The sequence below is a fragment of the Cnephaeus nilssonii genome, assembly GCF_951640355.1.
Source record: "Cnephaeus nilssonii genome assembly, chromosome: 17".
Lineage (NCBI taxonomy): Eukaryota > Metazoa > Chordata > Mammalia > Chiroptera > Vespertilionidae > Cnephaeus > Cnephaeus nilssonii.
This window is the reverse complement of record NC_137088.1, coordinates 25,857,908-25,884,376: the sequence shown is the minus strand read 5'-3', so window position 1 is coordinate 25,884,376 and position 26,469 is coordinate 25,857,908. Positions and strand designations below refer to the sequence as shown.

The 26,469-nt window shown below is 41.3% G+C and overlaps 2 protein-coding genes across 2 annotated transcripts in view; one reads left to right on the top strand and one right to left on the bottom strand.

The window, feature by feature from the left end:
* Positions 1-26,469, top strand: part of CPNE4 (copine 4) — a gene marked incomplete at both ends in the record, with an annotated part of 366,239 nt that overhangs the window by 270,080 nt on the left and 69,690 nt on the right. The gene's annotated exons all lie outside the window — the stretch shown is intronic.
* The window catches only part of NEK11 (NIMA related kinase 11), a 385,217-nt gene continuing 380,416 nt past the window's right edge, over positions 21,669-26,469 (bottom strand). The window contains exon 15 of the mRNA XM_079795663.1: positions 21,669-21,745. Within this exon, the coding sequence (XP_079651789.1) occupies positions 21,732-21,745 (14 nt within the window). The 3' untranslated portion in view covers positions 21,669-21,731. The remainder of the gene's footprint in view (positions 21,746-26,469) is intronic.

The following is a 26,469-nucleotide window of genomic DNA, read 5'->3' as shown; positions in this document are numbered from 1 at the left end:
TTGTTCTGGCCCTGACAAGGCAGTAGGGGAGAGTTAATTAAATGTTTGACCAAATACAGCAGGCTAATTTTTTTAAAATATATTTTTATGGACTTCAGAGTGGAAGGGGTGGGGGGGTGGAGAGAGAGAGAAAGAGAGAGAGAGAGAAACATCAATGATGAGAGAGAATCATTGATAGGTTGCCTCCTGCACACGCCACACTGGGGATCAAGCTCACAACCCAGGCATGTGCCCTGACTGGGTTTCGAATCGTGACCTCCTGGTTCATAGGTCGACACTCAACTACTGAGCTGTGCTGGCTGGGCCAGCAGGCTAATTTTTAAGTTGATAATTTTGTATAGCCCTCGATTATGTTATAAATACCCAAATGATCCTTGTCAGAAAAAAGGTTCCGCATCCCTGTCAAAGAGATACCAATTCTTCCTAAAATGGTCTATAGATTCAATGTAATTCCAATAAAAATTCTAGTGGCCATCTGTGGGCCATGACATACTGATCAAACGTTATATGGCCATTTTCCTCTTTCCTTCCTTTTCCTTGCAGGGGCAGCATGCCCAGGGTCCAAAGGGTCAGTGAAGCCAATAAATATGTACAAATACATGAATACACATACACAGAAATCAATGAACAAAATGGGTAACATGCATGACAAGGTATTGCACAAAATAGAAAACACAAATGGCCAGTCAACATAAGGAAAAGGGCCAGGTTCCATTAGCAGTCAGAAAAAAAAAAATGCAGTTTACATTCACAAGGAGACTTCATCTCACATCACTGCACCGCTTCCTTAATACTGAAACTGAAAAGCTGCCTCAAGATCTCAGCGTTTGTTTTTGCACTTTGGAAACACTGCTTTTAAACCCAGCCTTGTCAAGAGGAAGGTTTTCACAAACTGGGCTGACATCTCCAGAGGCCTTTGCATTGAGTCAGATTCTGTAGGGCATTCAGCTCCTCTCCCCACATTTTAAACATCAACAGGAATGTTGTTGTTTTTTAAGTATTGCCATCTGCAGCCATCCTGGGCATTTCTTTCCAGAACGTGTTTTCAGTAGAATTACCAGATCAGACATCAAGAGAGCTATGTCTTCGGAAGAAGGACAGCTTTTATAAAAAGAGAGCCCTTCACATCAAGAGAATGACCCTTTCTTAGGTGCTTGGCAGAACAATCTCACAGGCCCTCCCTCTCAGGAGCCGGAGGAGGCGTTAGCCTCTCCTCACGGAGATGGTGCTCATGAAATCCCAGCTGTCTGCCAAGTGCTTAGACTTCCCTAAAGGGTTGGGGAAGGCCAGGGTTTTTTTTTCTGTGGGGAGCACATGAAACTAATGTCAGGGGCCAGCAGGTTGGCTGAGCTCAGAAACGAATTAGTTCTTTCCTGAGAGCATATGAATTACCTTCCTTCCTGTGACTTTTAACTCATCGCTGAAGAACGCAAATGCTTTTGGACCATCCCAACAAGGAGAAGAAAGCTGGAATGATCATCTCCCCCACCTCCATTGGTGGAGTTAGAGGGAAACTAGCTGGAGATGCCTCCTCATGCTGAGCAGAGAGGCACCTGAGGCTGGACAAGGATCTCCTTTCCCCTGCCGTGGTCTCCAGCTTCTTTGCTTCTGCAGGAACTCAGCTTTGTTCAGTCTCCTTGAAGGGACCTGGAAAACTTGACTCTTAGGAGAGGCAGATGCATACGTCAGGATGCCAATGTATTCATTTACAAGAATTTTAATAAATTAACAAAAACTATAATCCCCATGCTCCATATAAGGTTCGCCTTTCCTGATATCTGAACACTTATGAAGCAGAATTCGCAGTCAGAATGTTACTTGGCGGGCATGGAAGAGTCAAGGGCATCTGAGGAGTCTTGAGAGATTCTACTCTTGACAGCAGTTTGACACAAAGACCCTTTGGAAAGTCTGATTAAGTTAATAGGACATTTGCTTTTGAAAAATGCATACACTTCGAGGGCTTTGTGAACTCATTAATGCTGATCTCTAGACGCCAGACCTCTAAGCTGAGCCATGGTGAGTCTTGTTATCAAGTCTAATTTTCAAGAAGTTAAAAAGCATAAACTCTCATTCAACTATCAAATGAACACATATCAAAGGTTTTTTCAACTCACTCGTTAATGAGGAAATCAATAAGATGATGGAACTGTTCTCCAAGAGTATTTCAGGTTAAATATTGTCTTTTTTCTTTCAACAAGACCAAAATTTCTAGAGACAAAATTGGTTAACGTCCTTTCAGCAATAGATTATAAACTTCAGGGTTATCTTTGCTTAACACACAGAAATCACTGCATCATGTACAAGTTTAACATGCATAACTTAACAGAGTCTGAGCTCTTCATTCATAAATACTAAATAGCCAAATCAACCAATGGTATATTCTTATAGGAAAATAAATCATCTTTGGGTGGGGACATTAAACACAGCTTCAGTATGCCACTGAGAGCCCTTGGAATCACACTTTTGGACTTCTTGCCATATGATGGATAATTTTTTCTTAATCGCTTCAAATAGCCTCCTGAGTTCACATTTCTAGAGCCTGACATATGCCCAAAATTTCTATTTGTCCCCCTTTGTCCCCTTTCCACCTCTGAATGCTGGCACATTCTTAACCTTGAATTGTCAGCTCAAAACTCAGTTGCTCAAAGATGCCTTCCCAGATCTCATTGCTCATGTATGCATTCCTCCAGTTCTTTCCATCTCAGCACCCCTATAATCTTCCTTGTGGCATTTACCATCATCCGTAATCACCGTGTTTGTCTTTTTACATGTGTATTTGACTCCTGTGCTGAAATGCAAGTACCAAGGTCCAAGGAAATGGAACTAGTTTATCTAACTCTGCATCCTCAGACCCTAAAGTAGCGCTTGACATGTAGTGTAATAGATGCTTAATAAATATCTGCATCCTGGATGAATGAGTGGGTGGATACATGCCCATATTTTCATTAGCTAGATCCTATGGAAGATATCCTAGAGGTTTTGCTATTTGGCCTGCCCTTTTAAAGGCTCCAAGAAAAATATCCCTCTTATCCACTCACATATATTGATATTACCGATTAATTTATTATTGCTATCATATCACTTGTGGCCTGGAACACTTGCTTTCATTCAAAGCAAGTCTAAATTCATTATGGGAATTTGTGGCCTTATTGTCTGTCTTGGAGAATAACCTCACTGTGGCCCATTTATCATGATACCCTCCCCTAATAGGTTTTCCCCTCAAATTGTAACCTGTCTTTCCCTCCACCAGCCCTGGAGGATGGAAAAAAGTAAGGGAAGAGTCGGCATGAGGAGGAAGCCAACAGGGAAAGAGACTTCTTCAGGAATGAGGAACTGGAATGAAAAATCACAAAAAGAAGCAATATCTTGGTCTCAGAACCTTTTCTACAATTTACTTGTCCCTTTTTTCTCCTTCCCTTTTCCCTGGCAATTTCACGTCTACCCAAATGCTATTTTTGTTGACCACCCAGCGTGCCTGGTGCACTGTCATATAACACAGTTTATGACAGCTATCCCAGGAAAGAGTAAAGTCACTAAATGGACTTCTCAGGAAGTATTTATCTCTCCTGCAGACCAGCTTGCCCTCTTCATAAGCTCTCTGACAACCCACTTACCCCTGCTACCCCTCAAAATGAAACTGACTCTTGAAGGCATACGATGTACCAAATCACAACAGACCTTCTGACAGGTTAGCATATAATCTAGAACAATGTTTTTGAACTTGAGCAGGCATCGGATCTCCTGGAGGGCATGTTAAAAACACAAATGTCTAGGTCCCAACCCCAGAGCATCTGATTCAGTAGGTATGGTCCAAGAATTTGCATTTCTCACAAGTTCCCAAGGGGATGCCAATGCTGCGTTCACATATAGAGAATCACTGATATTGAAGACATAGTCAAGAGATAATCTCAACAACATGCCTCCCTCGATTTACCCATCTACACCTTAAAACCTCTCTAAATCTGCACTTACTGTTTCCTTCTTTCCAAATCTAACTTCCTTATCTGCCCACTTCACTCTAAGTTCCATGGTACTCACAGGCTCTTCCACAGCCAGTCACTGACACAAGTATTTTAAAGCTAGAAGGAAGCTTTGGGATAATCTCTTTCTCAATCGGGTTTCTCAATTTCACCATTACTGGCCAGGTAACCCATTGCTGTGGGGGACTGTGCATTATAGGACATATAGCAGCATCCCTGGCCTGCACCAACCAGATGCCAGTAACACACCCCTAGTTGTGACAACCAAAAATGTCTCCACACATTGCCAAATGTTCTCTGGGGAATCAAACCACCCCTGGTTGAGAGCTACTCTTGTCAAATGTATCTTTAATCTCTCCCTCCCTGTTGGGGTTTAAGGATGAAAATTCATTGCATCCCCTCCTGAGTGTGGTCCAATTGAGAAATAAGAGTGAAGTTCAGAAACACAAAGATCACGTTGTCACTTCATTGCTGCTAAAGCTGGCCCTGGCCGCGTAGGAAGGAATGTTCTCCCTGGAGAGGTTTGGGTTGTTTGTGATGAACAATAACTGAGGAAGTCCATGTTAATCACAGGATGGGCAGAAAGTAACTGTGTAAACACCAGGTGGCCTTGCAGTGGCCTAATGAAGGTGTGAAGTGTTCTCAAACTCGGATACCTATTGGGGAGCTTTAAAAATATATTGAATGCTACACCCCACCTCAGACCAATTAAGTAATTTCTGGCCAAATGAGGCCAAAGCATCAGAAATTTTGAAAAGCTCCCAAAGTGATTCTAATGCGCACCCAGGGTGGAGAGATGCTGCTTAACTAAACAGACTGAGAAGATTTAGTCCTTTGTTGGATTTTCCTTGTGGGCACTGAGGAGACAGCAGCCTGATACAAGGTCTCCCAGTAAGTTTCTAAAGACTTTTTCAGCCAACTGGTCTTCAAAATTCTGCTGATGTGTTAAGTTACATAAACTGATTATGAAGAACATAAATTATTTACAGACTTCAGAGGAGGCTTCCTGGGAGAACTTATCATCTAAGCCAAGACCTTGAAGGTTTGTGAAAAGGGGCTGGAGTTTGTGATTAATGGGCCCAAGGCTGCAGCATTTTAATGTGTATGGGAAGAAGTCCCAGGGCAGGATATAGAGATGACTATAAACTAGTGGGTACACAGAACTTTAAGGGTTTAGATTTTTATCCTGAGAGACACTAAGGAGTTCTTTGCAATCAAGTGACATGGTCATATTTGAATTCTTGGGATCAGTACTCGGCCTATTTTGTGGAATTTTTATAGAATGGGGGATGGGGAGTGGCTAGAAGCAGGAAATCTGGCTAGCAGTCATAGGAGTAATCCAGGTAAGAATTACTAGCCAGAGAGGGGAGACCAGAACTTGGTACCAAATTGGTTATTGGATAGAGAGAGAGGAAGAGGAATGTCTCAAGAATTAGTCCTTATTTCCTGCCTTGGTCACCTGGGAGGAAATGGCACCATTCCTTAAGATCAGACCATTGAAGGGGCAGGAGTTTGGGGATGGAAACGATGAGTTCAGTTTTGTACTTGCTAAGTTTAAGGTGTGGATGGGTCATCCAGGGGGCAGTTGACCCAGGATTGTCTCAGTTTTTAATGCTGAAAGTCCGACATCCCAGGAAGCCATCAGTCTTGGGCAAATCAGGACAGTTGGACAACCTGGCTGTTGCCTATGTGAGTTCGGCTCTCAGAAGAGAAAACTAAGGCTGGGGCATAAGTATAAATGTCAATAAATAGATGGTGTGTGTGTGAATGCGCATGTTTGAACATGCATGCAGGTGCACATATGTATGTGACTAGGAAGAAACACACCAAAACGATGTGAACAGTACACATTTCTCAGTAGCTAAATAGCAAACATCTAATGTTCAGAATTTTTTTTAATCTACCTTGAGAATATGCTAGTTTTGTAACAAGGAAAAAAGAAAACACTAGCTTAAAATAGACACACAATTTTTAATATCCATGCCAATGTTCTATATTTGCTTAGAACTTTTTAGTTCCTATCTAAAAATTCAGAATTGAAATAACTATTTTTAAAAATCCCAGTGGGTTTTCCTGGTGATAGGCAAGCATACCCTATTTTTGTATAGTGACATTATACAAAGTTAGGAAATAGACTTCAGATCAGTTTGTCTTATCTTCTCTTGAATTCCAGTATCTACTTTGGCTTAAAATAACTTGGCAGTACAGCAATTTGCTTAGTGACATGAGTTCAAACAGAGAAGGCAGGTGTCTTTCTATACTTTCATTCATTTTCTAAACTGAGTTTATCTTATTCCACATTTCTGCATTGTTCATTCTATAATTACAACCCACACTACATGGTGTTAAGTATACAAAGAAGCAGCATCTAGCTTCTTTGCAAAACACGTGGCCAATGTTTTCATCAGCTATTTTTTAAAAATAAGTGATTTAGGCCTGGCCAGAGTGGCTCAGTGGTTGAGCATCAACCTATGAACCAGGAGGTCATGATTTCATTCCTGGTCAGAGCACATGCCCTGGTTGTGGGCTAAATTCACAGTAGGGGGCATGCAGGAGGCAGCCAATCAATAATTCTCTCTCATCATTAATGTTTCTTTCTCTCTCTCCTGTCTTTCCTGGAATCAATAAAAATTTATATTAAAAACATGTAAGTGATCTAGGAATTATGACAGTAACCCCACACTAAAGTGGGGAAGAGAACCTTGGGGGAAGCCTACATGTGTTTTCCTAGACTCCGTGGGATCTCGTCCAGCAGTGCTGGGATTTTGAAGTCTGGGACTCCTTAGAATCATATGACAGAGACCCAGAAAGGAAAATGACGTGGATGGGATCACATGGCTCATCAGAAGCCAAATCAGGACTTGAATCTGGACCTACAGAAGGGAAAAGAGCATTAAGTCATTACTGTGCACCTATTGTATGCCAGGAACTAGTGGGGTAGTTTCTCACATACGGTCCACTCTAATCCACACAACAAAGTTGTGAAGTTGACAAAGAAGGAAACTGAAGCTCAGAAAGTTGAACAGGCTCCTCAAAACTCACAGACCTCAAGGACAGAGCCTGAAGCCCAGGTCTGGGTGACTCAACAGGCCATCTGATACCTCCTGGATGTTCCTTCTGTCAGGCCACACTCCCTTCCTTAGATCATCTGTTCTGATGCTTGGCTCTATGGAGGGTCAGGTTCAATTGCTGTCCCCAAAGCAAGAGGGAAACAAAATGGACGATTTGTTTATCTATTTTTCTCTGTGATTGAAGGATGACGGAAGAGGAGAAATGTTAAGGACATTCTTGCAACTTAATATCACTCATCACATTTCAGGTGGAGTTGCCCTTGCAGGGAATAGCCAGGAAAGAGGAACTCAAGGATTTTAGTGAGCTTGTTGTAAAATCCCAGAGAGCCCTAGAGTCTTTTAAATCTCTTGGGAGCATCTTGCATTTATGTGGGAGAGATCTTGTATAGGCAAAAATGAGACAACACTTTAAACAATTCTTTCTTGCTTTACTTAATCCAAAATCAGAGATGCTTAAAAACTCTCTTTTGCTTTTCTGCCTATTTTGTATGTACTGTGTCTATTTCCAAATGTTTTCCAACATTTTCTCTTCAGAGCTTCATCTAAGAGGTAGAAAGGGCATGAATTATTATTCCGATTTTACAGGTGAAGAAACTGAGACATAGATTAAGTAATTTGCACAGGATATCACAGATAATCAGTGAAGGTTGAAAGAGAAAGTAGGAAAAAGAGCTATTGTTTGGAACGGTTTACAATATTTTGATTACCCATTCCTATGAAAAGCACCTTCAACAGGTGTATATTTTATTAACTACACATCTTTACTATTGCACTAATATGGTGTATATATACTTTGTTCTATACAATAGTGGACTTTTTTAAAGATGTGATTAAAATGAATATACATGGAAGTGCTGATATTTTCTTTCTTTACCCCAGTCATGCAGACGCCAGGATGTGATGATTCCTACCCTCTAGTATCCAGGTCTTTGTGTATTTTCCTCCCCTTGAGGATGAGCAGAACCTATGAACTTCTAACCCAGTGGTCGGCAAACTCATTAGTCAACAGAGCCAAATATCAGCAGTACAACGATTGAAATTTCTTTTGAGAGCCAAATTTTTTAAACTTAAACTTTTTCTAACGCCACTTCTTCAAAATAGACTCGCCCAGGCTGTGGTATTTTGTGGAAGAGCCACACTCAAGGGGCCAAAGAGCCGCATGTGGCTCACGAGCCGCAGTTTGCCGACCACGGTTCTAACCAATAGGATGGCAAAGGTGACGGGATATCCTTCTTGAGATCATGTTACAGTATAAGGCAAAGGTGGAGATGCAGTTAAGATCCCTAATAGTCAGTACTGAATTACTCAAAGGGGAGATGAGCGTGGTGCTTTTGACCTAGTCAGGCAAGCTCTTTAAAGATTAGGAGCTACGCCTTCCCTTCGTCAGAGACTTCAAGCATCAGAGACACTATCTTTCTGTTGCTGGCTTTTAAGAAACAAGCTGCCATGCATTCTAAAGGCACACATTTTGCTTAAACAGAGAGCTTGAAAGCAGACCTTTTCCTAGTCAAGTCTCCAGATGACAGTGCACCTTGCCAACACCCACATTTCTGCCCTGTGGCCTGCTGAGCAGAGCTAAGCGGTGCCTGGACTCCTGATCCACAGAAACAGAGAAAACGAATATGTGTTCCCTAAGCCACTATGTTGTGGTGATTTGTGACACAGCAATATAAAACTCACACACCAGATGAGTGGATTAAAAACTGTACCACATTTACATCATGGAATACTACTCTGCTATAAAATAGAAGAAAAATTTACTCTTTGTGGTAGCATGAATGGACCTGAAGAACATTATGCTAAGTGAAATAAGCCAATCAGAGGAAGGCAAATACCATACCGTTTCACTTACATGTGGAATTTAATGAACAAACAGAACTACCAAGCAAAATAGAGACAGACTTATAGATAGAGAGCAGGCAGACAGCTCTGGTCAGGAGAAGGGGTTGGGGGATGCACGGATTGAGCAAAAAAGGAAAAAGGAAAGACAGGACACTCATACACCAGTGGATGGTCTTTTGCACCCCCTTGGTTTTGCATAACTTATTTTGTAGTAAAAACAATTTGAATACTTTTCAAATGCTCTGCTCAGCATTTTACCTACAAGATCTCATTGGATCCTCAAATTTTTATGGAATTGGTATATTTTTACCTATTTTTAGGGTGAGGAAACAAATTCAGCAACTTGCCTTAGGTCCCACAGTCAGAAATGAAAGGCAAGGGATTTGAACTTCAACTTGGTGCTGAGAATAAAGCCAGTTCTTCTAGCTTCTCTTCTTCTGTTGCCTCCAGGCAACCCTGTTGTATGCTACAACATAAAATTAATTCCAAACTCCTTTATTTGTTCACCCATTCACTCACTATTGACTGTATGCAACATATTCTGATAAGTCTTGAAAACTAAAGCTGAGACCACCAGGCTGCCCTGCCCTTGAGAAAAAATTGGCTTAGAGAATGACCACAAAACCTCTTTTGCTTAAGGGATCTAGTCCACGACCATCTTCAAATACTACTCTGGCAGTGTGTCTTCATCCACCGTTTTTCTAGGACGGAGCTAACAACCTGCTCTCTTAAAAGGAAAAGCTAAGACATTGTTTTCTACTCCGTTTTCTACTTCAATCAGGATTCTGGCAGAGCATTTAATGAGGGACTACTACAGAGGTGAAACAAGATATGGGAAGGTGCCCAGGAACTAATAGTAGGAAGTTTTTATCATCCCGGGTCTAAAGGCATAAGTTGAGGGGAAAAACTATAGAACCCACCTTCTCCCCTCTGCCCAGGAGTTTTGCCTATAAAGAAAAGCCGTACTGCCCTAGCTGGTTTAGTTCAGTGATAGAGCATTGGCCTGTGGACTGAAGGGTCCCAGGTTCAATTCTGGCCAAGGGCACGGAACCTAGGTTGTAGGCTCAATCCCTGGCCCTGGTCAGGGTGCATGTAGGAAGCAACCAATCAATGTGTCTCTCTCATTGATGTTTCTCTCTCTCCCTCTTCCTTCCTCTCTGAAATCAATAAAAATATATTAACAGCAAAAAACAGTACTGCCAAGACCTCAGTATAGCAGAGAGGGGGCGAAGGTGAATACCCCCTTAATAGGAACTCAGCCCTTAGCTGGCCTTCCTACTAGGTTTTCTTAATGTCATTCACACTCCCTTGAATGCTTTTAGTTCTGCACTCATGCATTATATGGTCTGTCTCTCTTAAGTGGCAACAGTGGATCCTGTGTGCAGCAACATGCTTATGCATGAGAGGGAGTCTGTGTGAGGACCATCTATCAGGGCCCTGAAGATACGGGACTGAAGAGTTCAAACTGTTGAATGATTCTATATTAATGGAGCGTGGAGTTCTGGGAGGCAATTCAATATGACCTCCCTTTCATGCTATTGTGATGAGCTGAAGTGGAACAACTTACCAAAAACTACTGCTTTTCATGAATCAGTTTTTCCCCTGAACACAGCTATCCTAGCAGCTGTTGTCCCAGATTCCAGACCATGCAAATCCATCTCTAATCAAACCCAGGAACAGAGTACACTAGAAAAATTCTTTTTTTAAAAGAAGAGTGTGCATATGTGGGATATAATGATCAACATAATTTGATGAACAAGAATAGATCCAGAGACAAATGGTAGGGGAGGGGGGTTAGAGAGCAACCAAAGGACTTGTATGCATGCATATTAGCATCACCATTAGACACAGACACTGCGATGGTGGGGGCTTGCCGGGGATGGGAATGGCTGGGGGGAAGGGAGTCAATTGGGGGAAAAGGACATATGTAAAACTTTAGACAATTAACAAAAAGAGTGGGAATGACATTAAGAAAACCTAGTAGAAAGGCCAGCTAAGGGCTATTATGGGAGTGTTTATCTTGGCTCCCTCCCTGCTATACTGAGGTCTTGTCAGTACTGATTTTTAATATATTTTTATTGATCCAGTTTTTATTCAGTTTAGAGAGAGGAAGGGAGAGGGAGAGAGATAGAAACATCGATGAAAGAGAAACATCAATCGGCTGCTTCCTACATGCCCCATCTGGGGATCCATCCCGAAACCCATGCATATGCCCTGACTGGAAATCAAACTGGTGACCACTCGCTGCATGGATCCATGCTCAACCACTGAGCCATACCGGCCGGGCCAGTAGGAAAATTTCTGGTTTCCATGTTTGCCTAGTTGTCTGCCACTTCCTAGTGAGAGAGGACTTTTGCATAACTAGAATGGCAGGCAGTCAACCAGCACTTGCTTCTGGCTTTGCCACCTACTTACAGGTGATGGGACCTCCGTGGGCATGTCCCGGAGCTCAGTACCAACCTCTTTCAGTCTCGCTTTCTTCAATAGTCAAGTGGAAATAACAGAGCCTGCCCTTTTTCCATAGGACTGATTGATTTTTTCATTCATTAAACATATCTCACATTGCCTACTGTATGCCAAGACAACCTGAACAACCCACATTTTAAAAAACTATGATCATAAAGAAAAACCTGAATTTTCCAAACGAACTCAATTTTAAATATTTCAACCATTTACTCCTTAAAAGGGATAACTATTTGCTGAATGTCTCTTAAGCAACAGTGCTCTTAACTAAGTTACATATGTGATCACTCTTTCATTCAAGACCTGCTCTCTGTGAAGCACCATGCTGGGTTCTGGAGGCGCAAAGATGAATGTCTCCATCCTCAGACCATTCAAAGTGTCATGGGGAAGCCTGATATCAGTGCATAATCAGAGAGATATTTTTAAGGTAGAAAAAATGGGAAAAGAGAATCCATAGGGTGCACACCCTGAATTATGAGAGAAGAAAGCTTTAGTTATATTTGTATTTCTAATAGTTAATCTGGTTCCGTGGACTTGAACGAAGAAAAAAAGAAAAAACAGTTAAGATGCTAGACAAGAGATGATGAGGCCCTGAAGTGCAGGGGCATTGAGGGCAAGAGAGCAAAGGAGTCATTTGGAGACCAAAGGCGATACATTTGGCAGGAAATGGTGATTGCCCAGGTATCAGATTGGGAAGGGTAGAAGGGAAAAGGGGGAATTAAGATACCTCTCCAATTTCTGGCTGGAGTAATCTTATACTTTCTCTCATCTGCCATGTAGGATAGGTATTACAATTGCCATTTAACTCAGAGAGCCTCAAGATCAAATAACTAGTAAAGTCGGGGCCCAAATTCAAACCCAGGCCAGCCAGACTCCAAAGCTCATGCTTTTCTACTACAGTCCCAGCGTCCTGGATCTTCATACAAACCTGACCACATGCCCCTCTTCTCGATCCAAAAATCTGCTCCCTGATCCATTAGATGGGACAAGGAAAAAAGGAAGGATGTGGCCGGATTGGAGATGGTGGGGGGTAGGCAAAAGGTAGGGCCTCATAACCAGACTTTTCTTCCTTCCAGCTTTCCCACCCCTTCCCTGCGCCTCCCTCTTCTTCACCAGCAGGTGCATGGTTTTCAGGGTTCACCTGGTAACCTGGTCCCTGTCTATAGAAATCAGCACAGGCAGTCACCGCAGTAGTCCCTGCCAGTCAGATTTGCTGGGATTGCTCAGGCATCTCCAGACTTGGGATGGGCCCATTGTACTCCAGAAGGAATGGCTTAAGAGGTGAGAGTCAGGAATCTCCACTTTGCTGTTTGTTTACCAGCATTCTCTGACTCCATCCTTCACTCCGGCTGTCATTGGGGATGCAGAACCTTTTGTCTGGCCAAAGCAGTATCTTGACAGTGGCCAGGAATTATTTTACCCTTCCGAGCTTTTTCTGGATCTGCACAACATTTATAAGACAGCTGTGGGTAGAGTAGAAAGCCCCTCTTCCCCCATCTTTCCTTTGAGGCTTTTCTCCCAACGGTTGGGGGGCTGGTGGTTCAGATGACAGAATGATGCCATCTGCGGACCAACGCTCCACATCATCAATGATTTCCAAGGTAACAAAGATGTTCCCTTGCAGCAATGGAGCCCAGAGATGGTGCCCAGCTGTCATCACTAGCTGCCCAGCTCTTTTCCTCATCCTGACATGCTTGCATATCTCTGTTTCCTCAACTTACCCGTTCACTGCTGCTCCAGATTGCCAAGAACATTTCAAGGCATGCTAACGGCCCAGAGTTGAGATGGTTTCCTCACTCTAGATGTGCTCTGACTGTCCTCAGCCAACTCACTCTGTGAGTTTAGCCCTGACACATTTGTTGGACCTTGGAGACATGGGAGAGCTTTCATGGGGAGGTTTCTAAGGACAGAATTTGACCTCATGAGCTTTCCTACTGTCATAATATGTAGGGGAAAGAATTTTCCTTGTTTCACAGAATAGGTGGTTTCAATGAAAGTTAGCAATACAGTTATCTAAAGCAAATTCTGTTTTCCTATTGGTTTCACTTTATAATAAGAAATACGTTGCTGAGAAAAGTGGAGAGAAATGCCTTGGCCTCTTATTTCTTGGGGCATTGTATGTCTTAAGAGAAATATGAACAGAACCCTTCAGTATCCTAGTCTGATATTCAGTGGGAGGCATTCTCTTCTTTCCCTTCTTTGTGTATAGTTTGTTGCCTTTTTTCAACAGTTTGTGTCCTTAGTGAATCACAAAGACTGGGATTCTGACTGCTTTCTGAACAAAGTAACCCCCTACATGAAAAAGTGTATGCTCTGAAGCTGTTGAAAAGAAAGGCCTTTCAAGGGCACGTTCTTTGCCCCCCTGAGTCCTTCTCCAAGGTCAAAGTTTGAGTTCTACTCATGTTTCTGAAACTTTGAGACTTTGGATATATAACCTTCCTGTGCTTCAATTGCATTATCACCCTAGCCAGTTTGGCTTGGTGTATAGAGCTTCAGCCTGTGGACTGGAGGGTCCCGGGTTCAATTCTGATCAAGGACACATGCCCAAGTTGCAGGCTTGATCCCCAGTACTGGGCGTGCAGGAGGTAGCTGATCAATAATTCTCTCTAATCATTGATGTTTCCATCTCTCCCTCTCTCTTCCTCTCTGAAATAAAAATATGAAAAAGAGCCCTAGCCGGCTTGGCTCAGTGGATAGAGCGTCAGCCTGCGGACTGAAGGGTCCCAGGTTCAATTCCGGCCAAGGGCACATACCTGGGTTGCAGGCTCTATCCCCAGTGCGGGGTGTGCAGGAGGCAGCCGATCAATAATTCTCTCTCATCATTGATGTTTCTATCTCTCCTTCTCCCTTCCTCTCTAAAATCAATAAAGAAATATATTTTTAAAAAATATTAGAAAGGAAGGAAGGAAGGAAGGAAGGAAGGAAGGAAGGAAGGAAGGAAGAAGAAAGAGAGAGAGAAGAAGGAAGGAAGGAAGGAAGGAAGGAAGGAAGGAAGGAAGGAAGGAAGGAAGGAAGGAAGAAAGAAAGAAAGAAAGAAAGAAAGAAAGAAAGAAAGAAAGAAAGAAAGAAAGAAAGAAAGAAAGAAAGAAAATTACTGGCCCATTTTTAAAAATGCATTATCTACAAAACAAAGATGGTAGTGCCTGTCCCCGCCCAATTCTCACTGACTTTTTTTTAAATCCATGAGGAATTTTAAAAAGCACTTTGGATTGCTCTAAGGAACCTGATATTTTAGAAATTCCTTCTCAGCCATCAGAATCACAACCAGGGCAGCCAGACATATGCCACAAAGGCTCTGCATGTTGAGACAACGCTTCAGAATGTTGAGAATGAAAAAATCAACTTATTAATTTCTTTATCAGACATTAGATTTGAAACGTTGTATCCTGTTTAATTTATATGACTAGGTAAGTCACTTTACTTCTCTGGACCTCCATCATGGATATAAAGTAGTACCTGCTTCATAGAGCTATTATAAGAATTAAAGGAGGAAATGAAAGCAACATACTCAGCTAAGTGGTCAAGAAGCATGGGCCAAGTTTCCTGTATTAGATGTTATGATAGATTGATATTAAGATTTTTAGTGGCTGGGAACCAAACAAAATGGTTTTTTGAGGCACCAGACACTCTGTCAAAGAATGTCAGGATTTCCAAGATAAAACATTGACTAAATCTGAAAGACGTGGAGATATTATCTGTAATCAGTAACCAACAGGCTTCTGCATAGATAATTTTTGGTCTTAGTGCTGAAGGTCTAGTTTCCTTTCAAGACAGGTACAATGTTAGTTTGAACCTGGCAGATGGAGAGTGGATGGATAGCAATAACAGAAATGCTACTTAAGACATCCTGTGTCCTTTCAGTGCTGAGAACTTCTCCCAGGATGATCTCAGTCTTCTGGCTTTTTCCTGTTTCCTCCTCTTGTCAGCGATGGTTTAATACCTGTAGCATCTCTCCGAGCAATCAATACCCAGTCCCAGTTCATCAGAGGCTCTTTGTTGGTACAACATCACTCTCAGTCTTTTCCTCTTTATCTGAAAACTGTTTCTTATTGAGCTGCAGTTGAATTCTCTAAAGCTGGAATGATGGCTTGCTGTTTCTTTGCTTTTGTCCATTACTGGACAGCCATTCAAACTTTAAATTGTGCCCAACTGTTCTCTATCTTCCTTATTATACACCTCTTATATTTCTAGATTCCACAGCTTCTTTAGACCTTTCCCATTCTCCTAAGGCCCATAGGATGGTATGACTTGTCTGAGGCCACAGATTTAATCAGTTGGCTGAGATGAAACACAAAGTCTCCTAATTCCTCATTCTTGGATCCTCTCACTTCCTATACTGATGACCCCTTCTCCCATAAACATAAATGTGATTCACAGGTAAAAACAGAACATAGAAAATGGCCTAAGTTGAAAATAATCATTAGCAAGTATTTAAACCAGTGTTTCTCTAAATACGATCTTCTAAACAGTAGCACTGAAAAAAAAGATGGCGACCGGCTGGAAGGTAGGGAGAGAGTGCGAGTGAGGAACCCATAGAGGAGAGTGTAGACGTGTGTGGTGTGTGTGTGTGTGTGAGCTAGGGTCAGTTAGATTCTGCACGTCTTCCAAGGGGCTCCCTAACTGGGCAGTCCTAGACGGCGCAGCCCCGCGCACAAAGCGGACACTTCTCAGCGGCTGGTGCGGACGCGGAGACCACGCCATCTTGGGAAACAGAGCTGCCTGAGACGCGGATCCTGGCTTCTGACACAAACCAGGACCCTGCAGCCACTGGGGACAGAGAACTGCTATCACAGCTTCAGACCAACAAACAAGAATCCAGACTTCTCAGCAGAATTCCGTGAGTCAAAGAGCCTACCCCACTCCCAGCAGGCGCGCGAGCACCATAGTAACTGATAGACTCGCCCCTCCCCCAAGCTGCTGAACGCTCACAGGCGCGCCTAGAGCACAGTAACTGATAGACCCGCCCCTCACCCAAGCTGCTGAGCTTTGCGCAGGGACGTGCTCCCCACCAGGGAATTTGGCGCAGCACGGGACAGAAGCAGCTCCCGGTCGGGGAAATCTGTCAGTGCGCACAGAGGGCTCCCCTTCGGGGAATTTGGCTTGCGGGTCACAGCTCCCCCTTCTGGGAATCTTAGGGCGTGCACAGAAGGGCTTCCCTTCAGGGAAGTTGGCGCGCAGGACGGACTCCGCCCCCCTTCCGGGACTTTGGGAGAGTGCACCACAGAATCAGCTCACCTTCAGGATTTTAAGAATGTGCGCTCTAGCCGGTTTGGCTCAGTAGAGAGAGCACACACAGGACGCAGCTCCACTTCAGGGAATTTGGCACGCCGGACACAGCTGCCGGGGATCCCTGACTCACAGCGCATTCACACTAAGAGCCAGCGACCCCAATTGTTGGTGCATGCACACACAGGGACCCTGATTCTCAACGAGAAACCTCACAAGGCAACAGAGACTTTGACACTCGAGTCTTGGTGCAGACACAGGGAAACTCTGACTCCTGGCACATCCTAAGGATCTCATTTTCAGCGCATACCAACAGTGTGGTGCAGACAGGGCCCCTGATTCCAAGTGTGCACACGAGACCACACAGAACACTGGGGACACTGACCCTGGGCAAGTCTGGTTCCCACCAACCAAAGGCAGCCACACGTCCTAGTGTCAGAGCACTCCAGTGAAACTCGGGTGGAGCGAAGTCCCCACAGCACACGGCCCAGGTCCACACAAACGGAAACTTGAGCTTTCTGGTAATAGCCAGAATGGGGAAACGAAATATCTCACAGAGGAAAGAAAATGTGGAGTCGCCAAGAAAGGAAATTAGTGAAACTGAAGCTTGCAACATGACCGAAAAGGAGTTCAGAGTAATGGTCGTGGAATTTATACAACGGATGGATGAGAAAATCAACAACTTATGCAAGAATCAGGAAGAAATGAAGAGTGATATAGCTACAATCAAAAACACCATGGAAAGTTTCAACAGTAGACTACAAGAAGCAGAGGACCGAATTAGTGAGTTAGAAGATCAGGTACAGAAACAAGCTCAAGCTGAACAGCAATTGGAGAAAAAAATTAAAAAGCAGGAGGAAAGCCTAAGGGAGCTTCGGGACAACATGAAACGAAGTAACATGCGTATAATAGGGCTGCCAGAAGGACAAGAAGAGCAGCAGGGTTTAGAAAATCTATTTGAAGAAATAATGACAGAAAACTTCCCGGATATGGGAAAGATAAAAGTTACGCAAGTAAAGAGAGTCCCAAGCAGGATCAACCCCAAAAGACCCACACCAAGACATGTCATAATTTCAATGGCAAATATAAATGATAAAGAGAGAATCCTAAAGGCGGCAAGAGAGAGACAGAGAGTTACCTACAAAGGAACACCCATCAGATTGTCAAATGATTACTCATCAGAAACACAACAAGCTAGAAGTGAATGGAAGGAGGTATACAAAGTGTTGCAAAGCAAAGGACTGAATCCAAGAATACTATATCCAGCAAGACTATCAATCAAAATTGAAGGGGAAATCAGGAGCTTTGCAGACAAAAAAAGCCTCAGGGAGTTTATTACCACCAAACCAGCAATGCAAGAATTGCTAAAGGGAATACTGTAAAAAGAAGAAATAAACAGGTAAGAAGGAATACAGACACAAAAATAGATATGACTGCAAACAAATACCTTTCAGTAATAACTTTAAATGTAAACGGACTAAATGCTCCAATCAAAAGACATCGAGTAGCTGAATGGATAAAAAAACACGACCCATGTATATGCTGTCTACAAGAGACCCACCTCAGAACAAGAGACTCACACAGATTGAAAGTGAAGGGATGGAAAAATATCTTTCAGGCAAACGGAAATGAAAAAAAAGCAGGGGTAGCAATACTTATATCTGACAAAATAGACCTCAAAGTAAATGCCATAACAAGAGATAAGGAAGGCCACTTCATAATACTAAAGGGAGAAATCCAACAAGAAGAAATAATTCTGGTAAACATATACGCTCCCAATATAGGAGCACCCAAATACATAAAAAAACTCCTGGAGGATATCAAGGGAGAGATTAATAGCAATACAATCATAGTAGGAGACTTTAATACCCCACTATCACCACTGGACAAATCCTCTAAACAAAAAATCAGCAAAGAAACAGCAATCCTAAATGACTCACTAGACCAGATGGAATTAATTGACATCTTCAGAACATTTCACCCCAAAGCCACAGAATATACATTCTTCTCAAGTGCACATGGGTCATTTTCAAAGATAGACCATATGCTGGGTCACAGGCAAAATCTCTTCAAATTCAAGAAGATAGAAATTATATCAAGCATCTTCTCAGATCACAGTGGCATAAAACTGGAAATCAACTACAATAAATACAATCCAAAGAAATCAAACACATGGAGACTAAACAGCATGATATTAAACAAGGACTGGGTCACCAGAGAGATCAAGGAAGAAATAAAAAACATCATGGCAACAAATGACAATGAAAACACAACAATCCAAAATCTATGGGACACAGCGAAAGCAGTCTTGAGAGGGAAGTTCATAGCTCTACAAGCCTATTGCAAAAAACAAGAAACAATGGTAACAAATTACTTAACCCTACAACTCAAAGAGCTAGAAAAAGCGCAGCAAGAAAAGCCCAGTGTAACCAGAAGGAAGGAAATAACAAAGATCAGAGCGGAGATAAATGACATAGAGACCAAAGAAACAATACATAAGATCAACAAAACCAAGAGCTGGTTCTTTGAAAGGATAAACAAGATTGATGGACCTCTAGCCAGGCTCACCAAGAAGCAAAGAGAGAGGACCCAAATAAACAAAATCAGAAATGAAAGAGGTGAAATAACAACAGACCCTGCTGAGATACAAAGGATTGTTACAAAATACTACGAACAACTCTATTCCAACAAACTGGACAACCTGGAGGAAATGGACATATTCCTAGAAAAATATAACCTTCCAAAAATCAATCAAGAAGAATCTAAACAGCTCAATAGGCCAATAACTATGGACGAAATTGAAGCAGTCATCAAAAAGCTTCCAGCAAACAAAAGCCCGGGGCCTGATGGCTTCACAGGAGAGTTTTACCAAACATTCAAGGAAGAACTAAAACCTATCCTCCTCAGACTATTCCAAAAAATTCAAGTGGAAGGAACACTTCCAAGCTCCTTCTATGAAGCCAGCATCACCCTAATACCAAAACCAGATAAAGACAACACAATGAAAGAGAATTACAGACCAATATCCCTCATGAACATAGATGCCAAAATCCTCAACAAAATTCTAGCAAATCGGCTCCAGCAGTACATCAGAAAGATCATACACCATGACCAAGTAGGATTTATCCCAGGAATGCAAGGATGGTACAATATCCGCAAATCAATAAACGTGATACATCACATAAACAAATTGAAAGATAAAAATCACATAGTCATATCAATTGATGCAGAAAAAGCATTTGACAAAATCCAACACCCTTTCTTGATAAAAACTCTCAACAAGGTGGGAATAGATGGCTCATACCTCAACATAATAAAAGCTATATATGATAAACCCACAGCAAACATCATACTCAATGGACAAAAACTAAAAACATTTCCCCTAAGAACAGGAACAAGACAGGGATGCCCACTCTCACCACTCCTGTTTGACATAGTACTGGAAGTATTAGCCATTGCAATTAGACAAGAAGAAGAAATAAAAGGCATCCAAATTGGAAAAGAACAAGTAAAGCTGTCTTTATTTGCAGACGACATGATATTGTACATAAAAAATCCGAAAGACTCCGTCAAAAAACTAATAGACTTAATAAATGAATTCGGCAAAGTAGCAGGATACAAAATTAACGCCAAGAAATCTATGGCCTTTCTATACACCAATAGTGAACTTACAGACAGAGAGACTAAAAAGGCAATCCCATTTACCATCGCGCCAAAAAAATTAAGATACCTAGGAATAAACTTAACTAAGGAGGTAAAAGACCTATACACGGAAAACTACAGGACACTGAAAAAAGAGATAGAGGAAGACGTAAACAGATGGAAGAACATACCATGTTCATGGATTGGTAGAATCAACATCATTAAAATGTCCATACTACCCAAAGCAATCTATAGATTCAATGCACTCCCCATTAAAATACCAACGGCATATTTCACAGACCTTGAAAGAACTCTCCAAAAATTCATCTGGAATAAAAAAAGACCCCGAATAGCCACAGCAATCCTGAGAAAGAAGAATAAAGTAGGAGGGATCTCAATACCAGATTTCAAGCTGTATTACAAAGCCACTGTTCTCAAAACAGCCTGGTACTGGCACAAGAACAGACATATAGATCAATGGAACAGAATAGAGAATCCAGATATCGACCCAAACCACTATGCTCAATTAATATTTGACAAAGGAGGCATGAACATACAATGGAATAAAGACAGTCTCTTCAATAAATGGTGTTGGGAAAATTGGACAGATACATGCAAAAAAATGAAGCTTGATCACCAACTTACGCCATACACAAAAATAAACTCAAAATGGATACAGGACTTAAACATAAGACGGGAAACCATAAAAATACTAGAGCAATCCACAGGCAGCAAAATCTCAGACATATGCCAAAAGAAATTCTTCACTGACACTGCTCCTAGGGCAGTGGAAGCTAAAGAGAAAATTAACAAATGGGACTACATAAAAATAAAAAGCTTTTTCACAGCAAAAGAAACCATCAACAAAACAACAAGAAGGCCCACTACATGGGAGAACATATTTGCAAATGGCATCACTGATAAAGGTTTAATCTCCAACATCTACAGGCAGCTTATGCAACTTAATAAAAGGAAGATAAATGATCCAATAAAAAAATGGGCAACAGACCTAAATAGAATCTTTTCAAAAGAAGACAGAAGGAAGGCCAAGAGACACATGAAAACATGCTCAACGTCACTAATTATCCGAGAGATGCAAATCAAAACAACAATGCGGTACCATCTTACACCTGTCAGAATGGCTATCATCAACAAATCAACAAACGACAAGTGTTGGCGAGGATGCGGAGAAAAAGGAACCCTCGTGCACTGCTGGTGGGAATGCAGATTGGTGCAGCCACTGTGGAGAACAGTATGGAGTTTCCTCAAAAAACTGAAAATGGAACTCCCATTTGACCCAGTAATCCCACTCCTGGGAATATATCCGAAGAAACTAGAAACACCAATCAGAAAGGATATATGCACCCCTATGTTCATAGCAGCACAATTCACCATAGCTAAGATTTGGAAACAGCCTAGATGCCCGTCAGCAGATGACTGGATCAGAAAACTGTGGTACATCTACACAATGGAATACTATGCTGCCATAAAAAAGAAGGAATTCTCATCATTTGCAGCAACCTGGATGGAATTGGAGAACATTATGTTAAGTGAAATAAGTCAGTCAATGAAAGAAAAATACCACATGATCTCACTCATTTATGGATAATACAGAGACAGTAAAGCATCAAACAGACTGTCAAATTACAGGGGGAAGGTTAGGGAGAGATGGGGGAGATAAGAGATCAATCAAAGGACTTGTATGCATGCATATAAGCATAACCAATGGACGCAAAACTCTGGGGGGTGAGGGCATATATGGGAGTGGGGTGGGGGGGGGGCAATGGCAAGATATGTACACATATAATACCTTAATAAAAAAAATTGGGAGAAAAAAAAAAATAAAAAATAAACAGTAGCACTAACATCACTGGAATTTGTTAGAAATGCAAAATCTCAGGCTCCACCCAAGCTAATAGTCAAGCCCTTCAGGTGATTCTAATGCATCCTAAAGTTAGAGAAAGTATGGTATAGACCTTGGTCAGCAAACTGCGACTCATGAGCCACATGCGGCTCTTTGGCCCCTTGAGTGTGGCTCTTCCACAAAATACCACGGCCTGGGCGAGTCTATTTTGAAGAAGTGGCGTTAGAAGAAGTTTAAGTTTAAAAAATTTGGCTCTCAAAAAAAATTTCAATTGTTGTACTGAGTTTGCTGACCACTGGTATAGACTATGCCAGAATCATATACCCGATTATAGAAGGCCATTAAATAGCTACTGATGCATGAAGTTGTGTTTGGATTTCAAAAGTAAGTTTGAATTACAAGTCTGTTATTTTACCTGGAAAGCAAGGTAAGCTAATACCTTTCAAGGTCTAAGGTTTTACTGAAATTAGCAGAAGTGTTCTCAGGGCCCTGTGGGATCACAAATCTGGTGGAAAAGAAACCAGATCCAGGGTAGACACTGCTAGATGCAGGCAGATAGTTCTCTGGATGGAGCCTATACTCTGTACTGTCCAGTTCAACAGATATTAAATCTCTCTGCAGTCTTAGACTATGTTGCTTTACCCATATATTTTACCTTCCTGGTCTCTGAAGGCGTTTGAGTTAGTTCCCCAGCCTAAACTCTACTCACTCTTTATGTAGGATTTTAGATGTGTCTCAGCCAGGACTGTCTAATAAAATGTTCTGTGATGTTCTATTCTGTGTTCCATAGAATGTTTAATATCAGTGCTATCCAATAGGGTAGTCAAGAGCCATGAGGAGCTATTAAGTGCTTGAAATGTGGCTAAGGGCCATAGAGGAACTGAGCTTTCAATTTTATGCAATTTTAATGAATTTATATTTAAATAGCCACATGTGGCCAGTAGCTACCCTACTGAACAGTGCAGGTCCAGATACAGCAATCTAATATCTTATATGCTAATTGATTAAAGAGAAGGCTGATTATATACTTTGGAAGCATATTTAGAAAACTTAGAAATTGAATCTAGAGTAATCTTTTATAAAAATCGATGAAACCAGTTCAAAAGTGATTATGTCTAAATCATCTATTTGGGTAGTTTGACAAAGTTAGGAGCCTTCCATTCGTCATGGGGCTAAGCAATTCTAGGACCAGTAATTTCATCAGCCAGGAGAAATGATGCCCACTCCCTTCATTTTCCACCTAGAATAACTTCAGTTTATGAAGTAATGATATAAAACCAAGGAATAGTCTCTCTCTTTTTGTTTTGCAGTACTACTGAGAAGTAATTGACATACATCACTATATATGTTTAAAGCATACAGCATGATGGTTTGATTACATATATTGTGAAATGATTATCCACAATAGGTTCAGCCAGCATCTATCTTCTATATAGAAACAATAACAAGAAAATAAAGAAGAAAAGGAAAAACATTTTCTCCTTGTGATGACGTCTTAGGATTTACTCCCTTAACAACTTTCCTATATACCAAATAGCAGTATTAGCTACAGCCATCACATTGCACATTACATGCCTAGTATTTATCTTATAACTGGAAGCTTATACCTTCAGTCTCTTTTGCTATGAGTTTGTTTCTGTTTGGGGTTTTATTTTTTTAATCTACTTATAAGTGAGATTATACAGTATTTGTCTTCCTCTGCCTGACTTATTTCAATTAGCATAATGGCTTGCAAGGTCCATCCATGCTGTCACAGTGGTAGGATTTCTTCATTTGTTATGAACACTTAGGTTTTTCCATATATTGACTATTATAAATAATGCTGTTATGAGCATGAGAGTGCAGATATTTTTTTGAGTTAGTGTTTTTGTTTCCTTTGGATATATTCCCAGAAGAAAAATTGCTGGATCATATGGTAGTTCTATTTTCTTTTTTTTAAATTAAGGGTTCTTCATACCATTTTCCACTGTGATTGCACCAATTTACATTCCCACCAACAGCAGTGCACAAGGGCTCCCTCTTCTCCACAACCACACCGACATTTATCTCTTGGCTTTTTTAAAATATATATGTTCTAAATTTTATTTTTTAATTGCAGTTTTCATTCAGTATTACTTTTATTAGTTTTAGGCATACAGCATAGTGGTTAGACAATAATATCCTTTACAAAGTGATCCCCCGATATTTCAAGTACCCACCTAATGCCACACACAGTTATTACAATATTATTGGCTATATTCCCTATGCAGTACTTTACATCCCCGTCACTTTTTTGTAACTACTGATTTGTACTTCTTAATCCCTTCACCTTTTTCACCCAGCCACCCAAACCCCCTCCCCTCTGACAACCACCAGTCTGTTCTCTGTATGTATGAATCTTTTTCTATTTTGTTCTTTAAATTCCACATATAAGTGAAATCATATGGTATTTGTCTTTCTCTATCTGACATTTCATTTAGCATAATACCCGCTAGGTGCATCTATGTTGTCACAAATGGTAAGATTGTATTCTTTTTATGGCTTAATAATATTCCATTACACCCCACCGCCACCCACCCCCAGTTCCCCGTTCGCCATCAGGTGATCAGTGCCTGATGGCTAGGGGAAGGGACTGAGAGGTCAGCTGTTCCCACCCGCTCGCCGGCCCTGCCCTCGCCACAGGTGGCCATCAGGCAATCAGAGCATGCCGGCTGGGGAAAGGGACCAAGATGTGGTCAGTGCACCTCATAGTGACCCTAACGGTAGAACAGTCATTCTGGTTGTTCTGCTGTTAGGGTCAATTTGCATATTACCCTTTTATTATATAGGATATATACTAGTATATATATCACAGATTTTTATCCATTCGTCTATTGATGGGCACTTGGGTTGCTTCCATATCTTGTTTTTTTTATAATAGCTATGCTAACAGGTGTGAGGTGATATCTCATTGTGATTTAAATTTGCATTTCCCTGATTATTAGTGATGCTGAGCATCTTTTCATGTACTTGTTGGTCTTTCAACAGTCTCTCTTAAAACACAGCTAGAGACTCTTTCAACCTCAGTATGTCACGTGAATTCAGAAAGAACATTGCTTCACCTTCATCTTCCTATCTTCTGAGCTCTGTTCCAGTTGTAAGGTATTCTCAAGCTCATGAACAATGATATTGACACTCAGAATAGGCTTAAAGTAGGAGTAACCATATTTACCCAATCTCAAGTGTTCAGCTTGAGAATGAAGATGAGCAAATAAGGACTGACCAAGGAATTATTGGATATTACAGGCCCCTTAGCTAGAGACCCAGTTGAATTGTACCTAGACTTGCCTTGCTGGCTGAAGTTTAGCCAGATTGGATTGTGATGATAAGTGAGTTTGATTACTTTCTTTCTTCATCAATTCTGACACTTCTGCCTGGGGAAATGATCCAAAGTGAAGTACTTTTTCTAATCTAAATTTCCTATGAATAAAGCTTTGGCAAAACATTTGCCTATCTTGGCATTCATATCTTCTAAACTTATTAGGTCAGTTAATGGATGCTCAGAGTTTGCAAAGTTCAGGAGACTATTAAATATGCTTCCAATGTCTGCAGGATGAATATGCCTGTTGGCAATGAAAATACATTGTTATACAGAACAAAATGCAAGAGAAAAAAAATAGGCAGAGTTGATTGTCATTAAATATACCAAGGATTGTGGTATAATTTCCAACATTAATTGAGGTCAATATGATTAATTATAACAATCCCCAAGTATATCTAAGACCTTAAGGAAGTACAAATTTTTCTTAGCCTTACAGTTCTATTTTAAAAGTTATTCTATATCCTGGGTTGGCATTGCTCAGTGGTTGAGCGTTGACCTATGAACCAGGAGGTCATGGTTCCATTCCTGGTCAGGGCACATATCTGGGTTGCAGACTCAATCCCCAGTAGGGGGTCTGCAGGAGGCAGCCAACCAATGACTCTCTCTCATCATTGATGTTTCTATCTCTCTCTCCCTTTCCCTTCCTCCCTGAAATCAATAAAGATATATTTTTAAAAGGAAGTTATTGAAAAATTTACATAGAGTTGTATGAAATAATGTGAACAATATGTGTAAAGCACCTAGCATAGAACTAGCACATAGTAGGCTCTCAATAAATTTAAAGTCTCCTTCCACAACTTTTCCATTCATTTCCAACTACTCTCCTCTTACATCCTCTACGTACACACACACACACACACACACACACACACACACACGCACACATCTACTGCTTCAATGCTTTATCACACTCTAGGGACTATTTAGTACTATATGAGGCAATTCTTTCATTAAAACAAACTTTTTGATGGGAACCATATTGCATTATGGTTAATAATTAAAGTTTTTCTGTATAAGATGATAGATTGGACTAGGAAACAG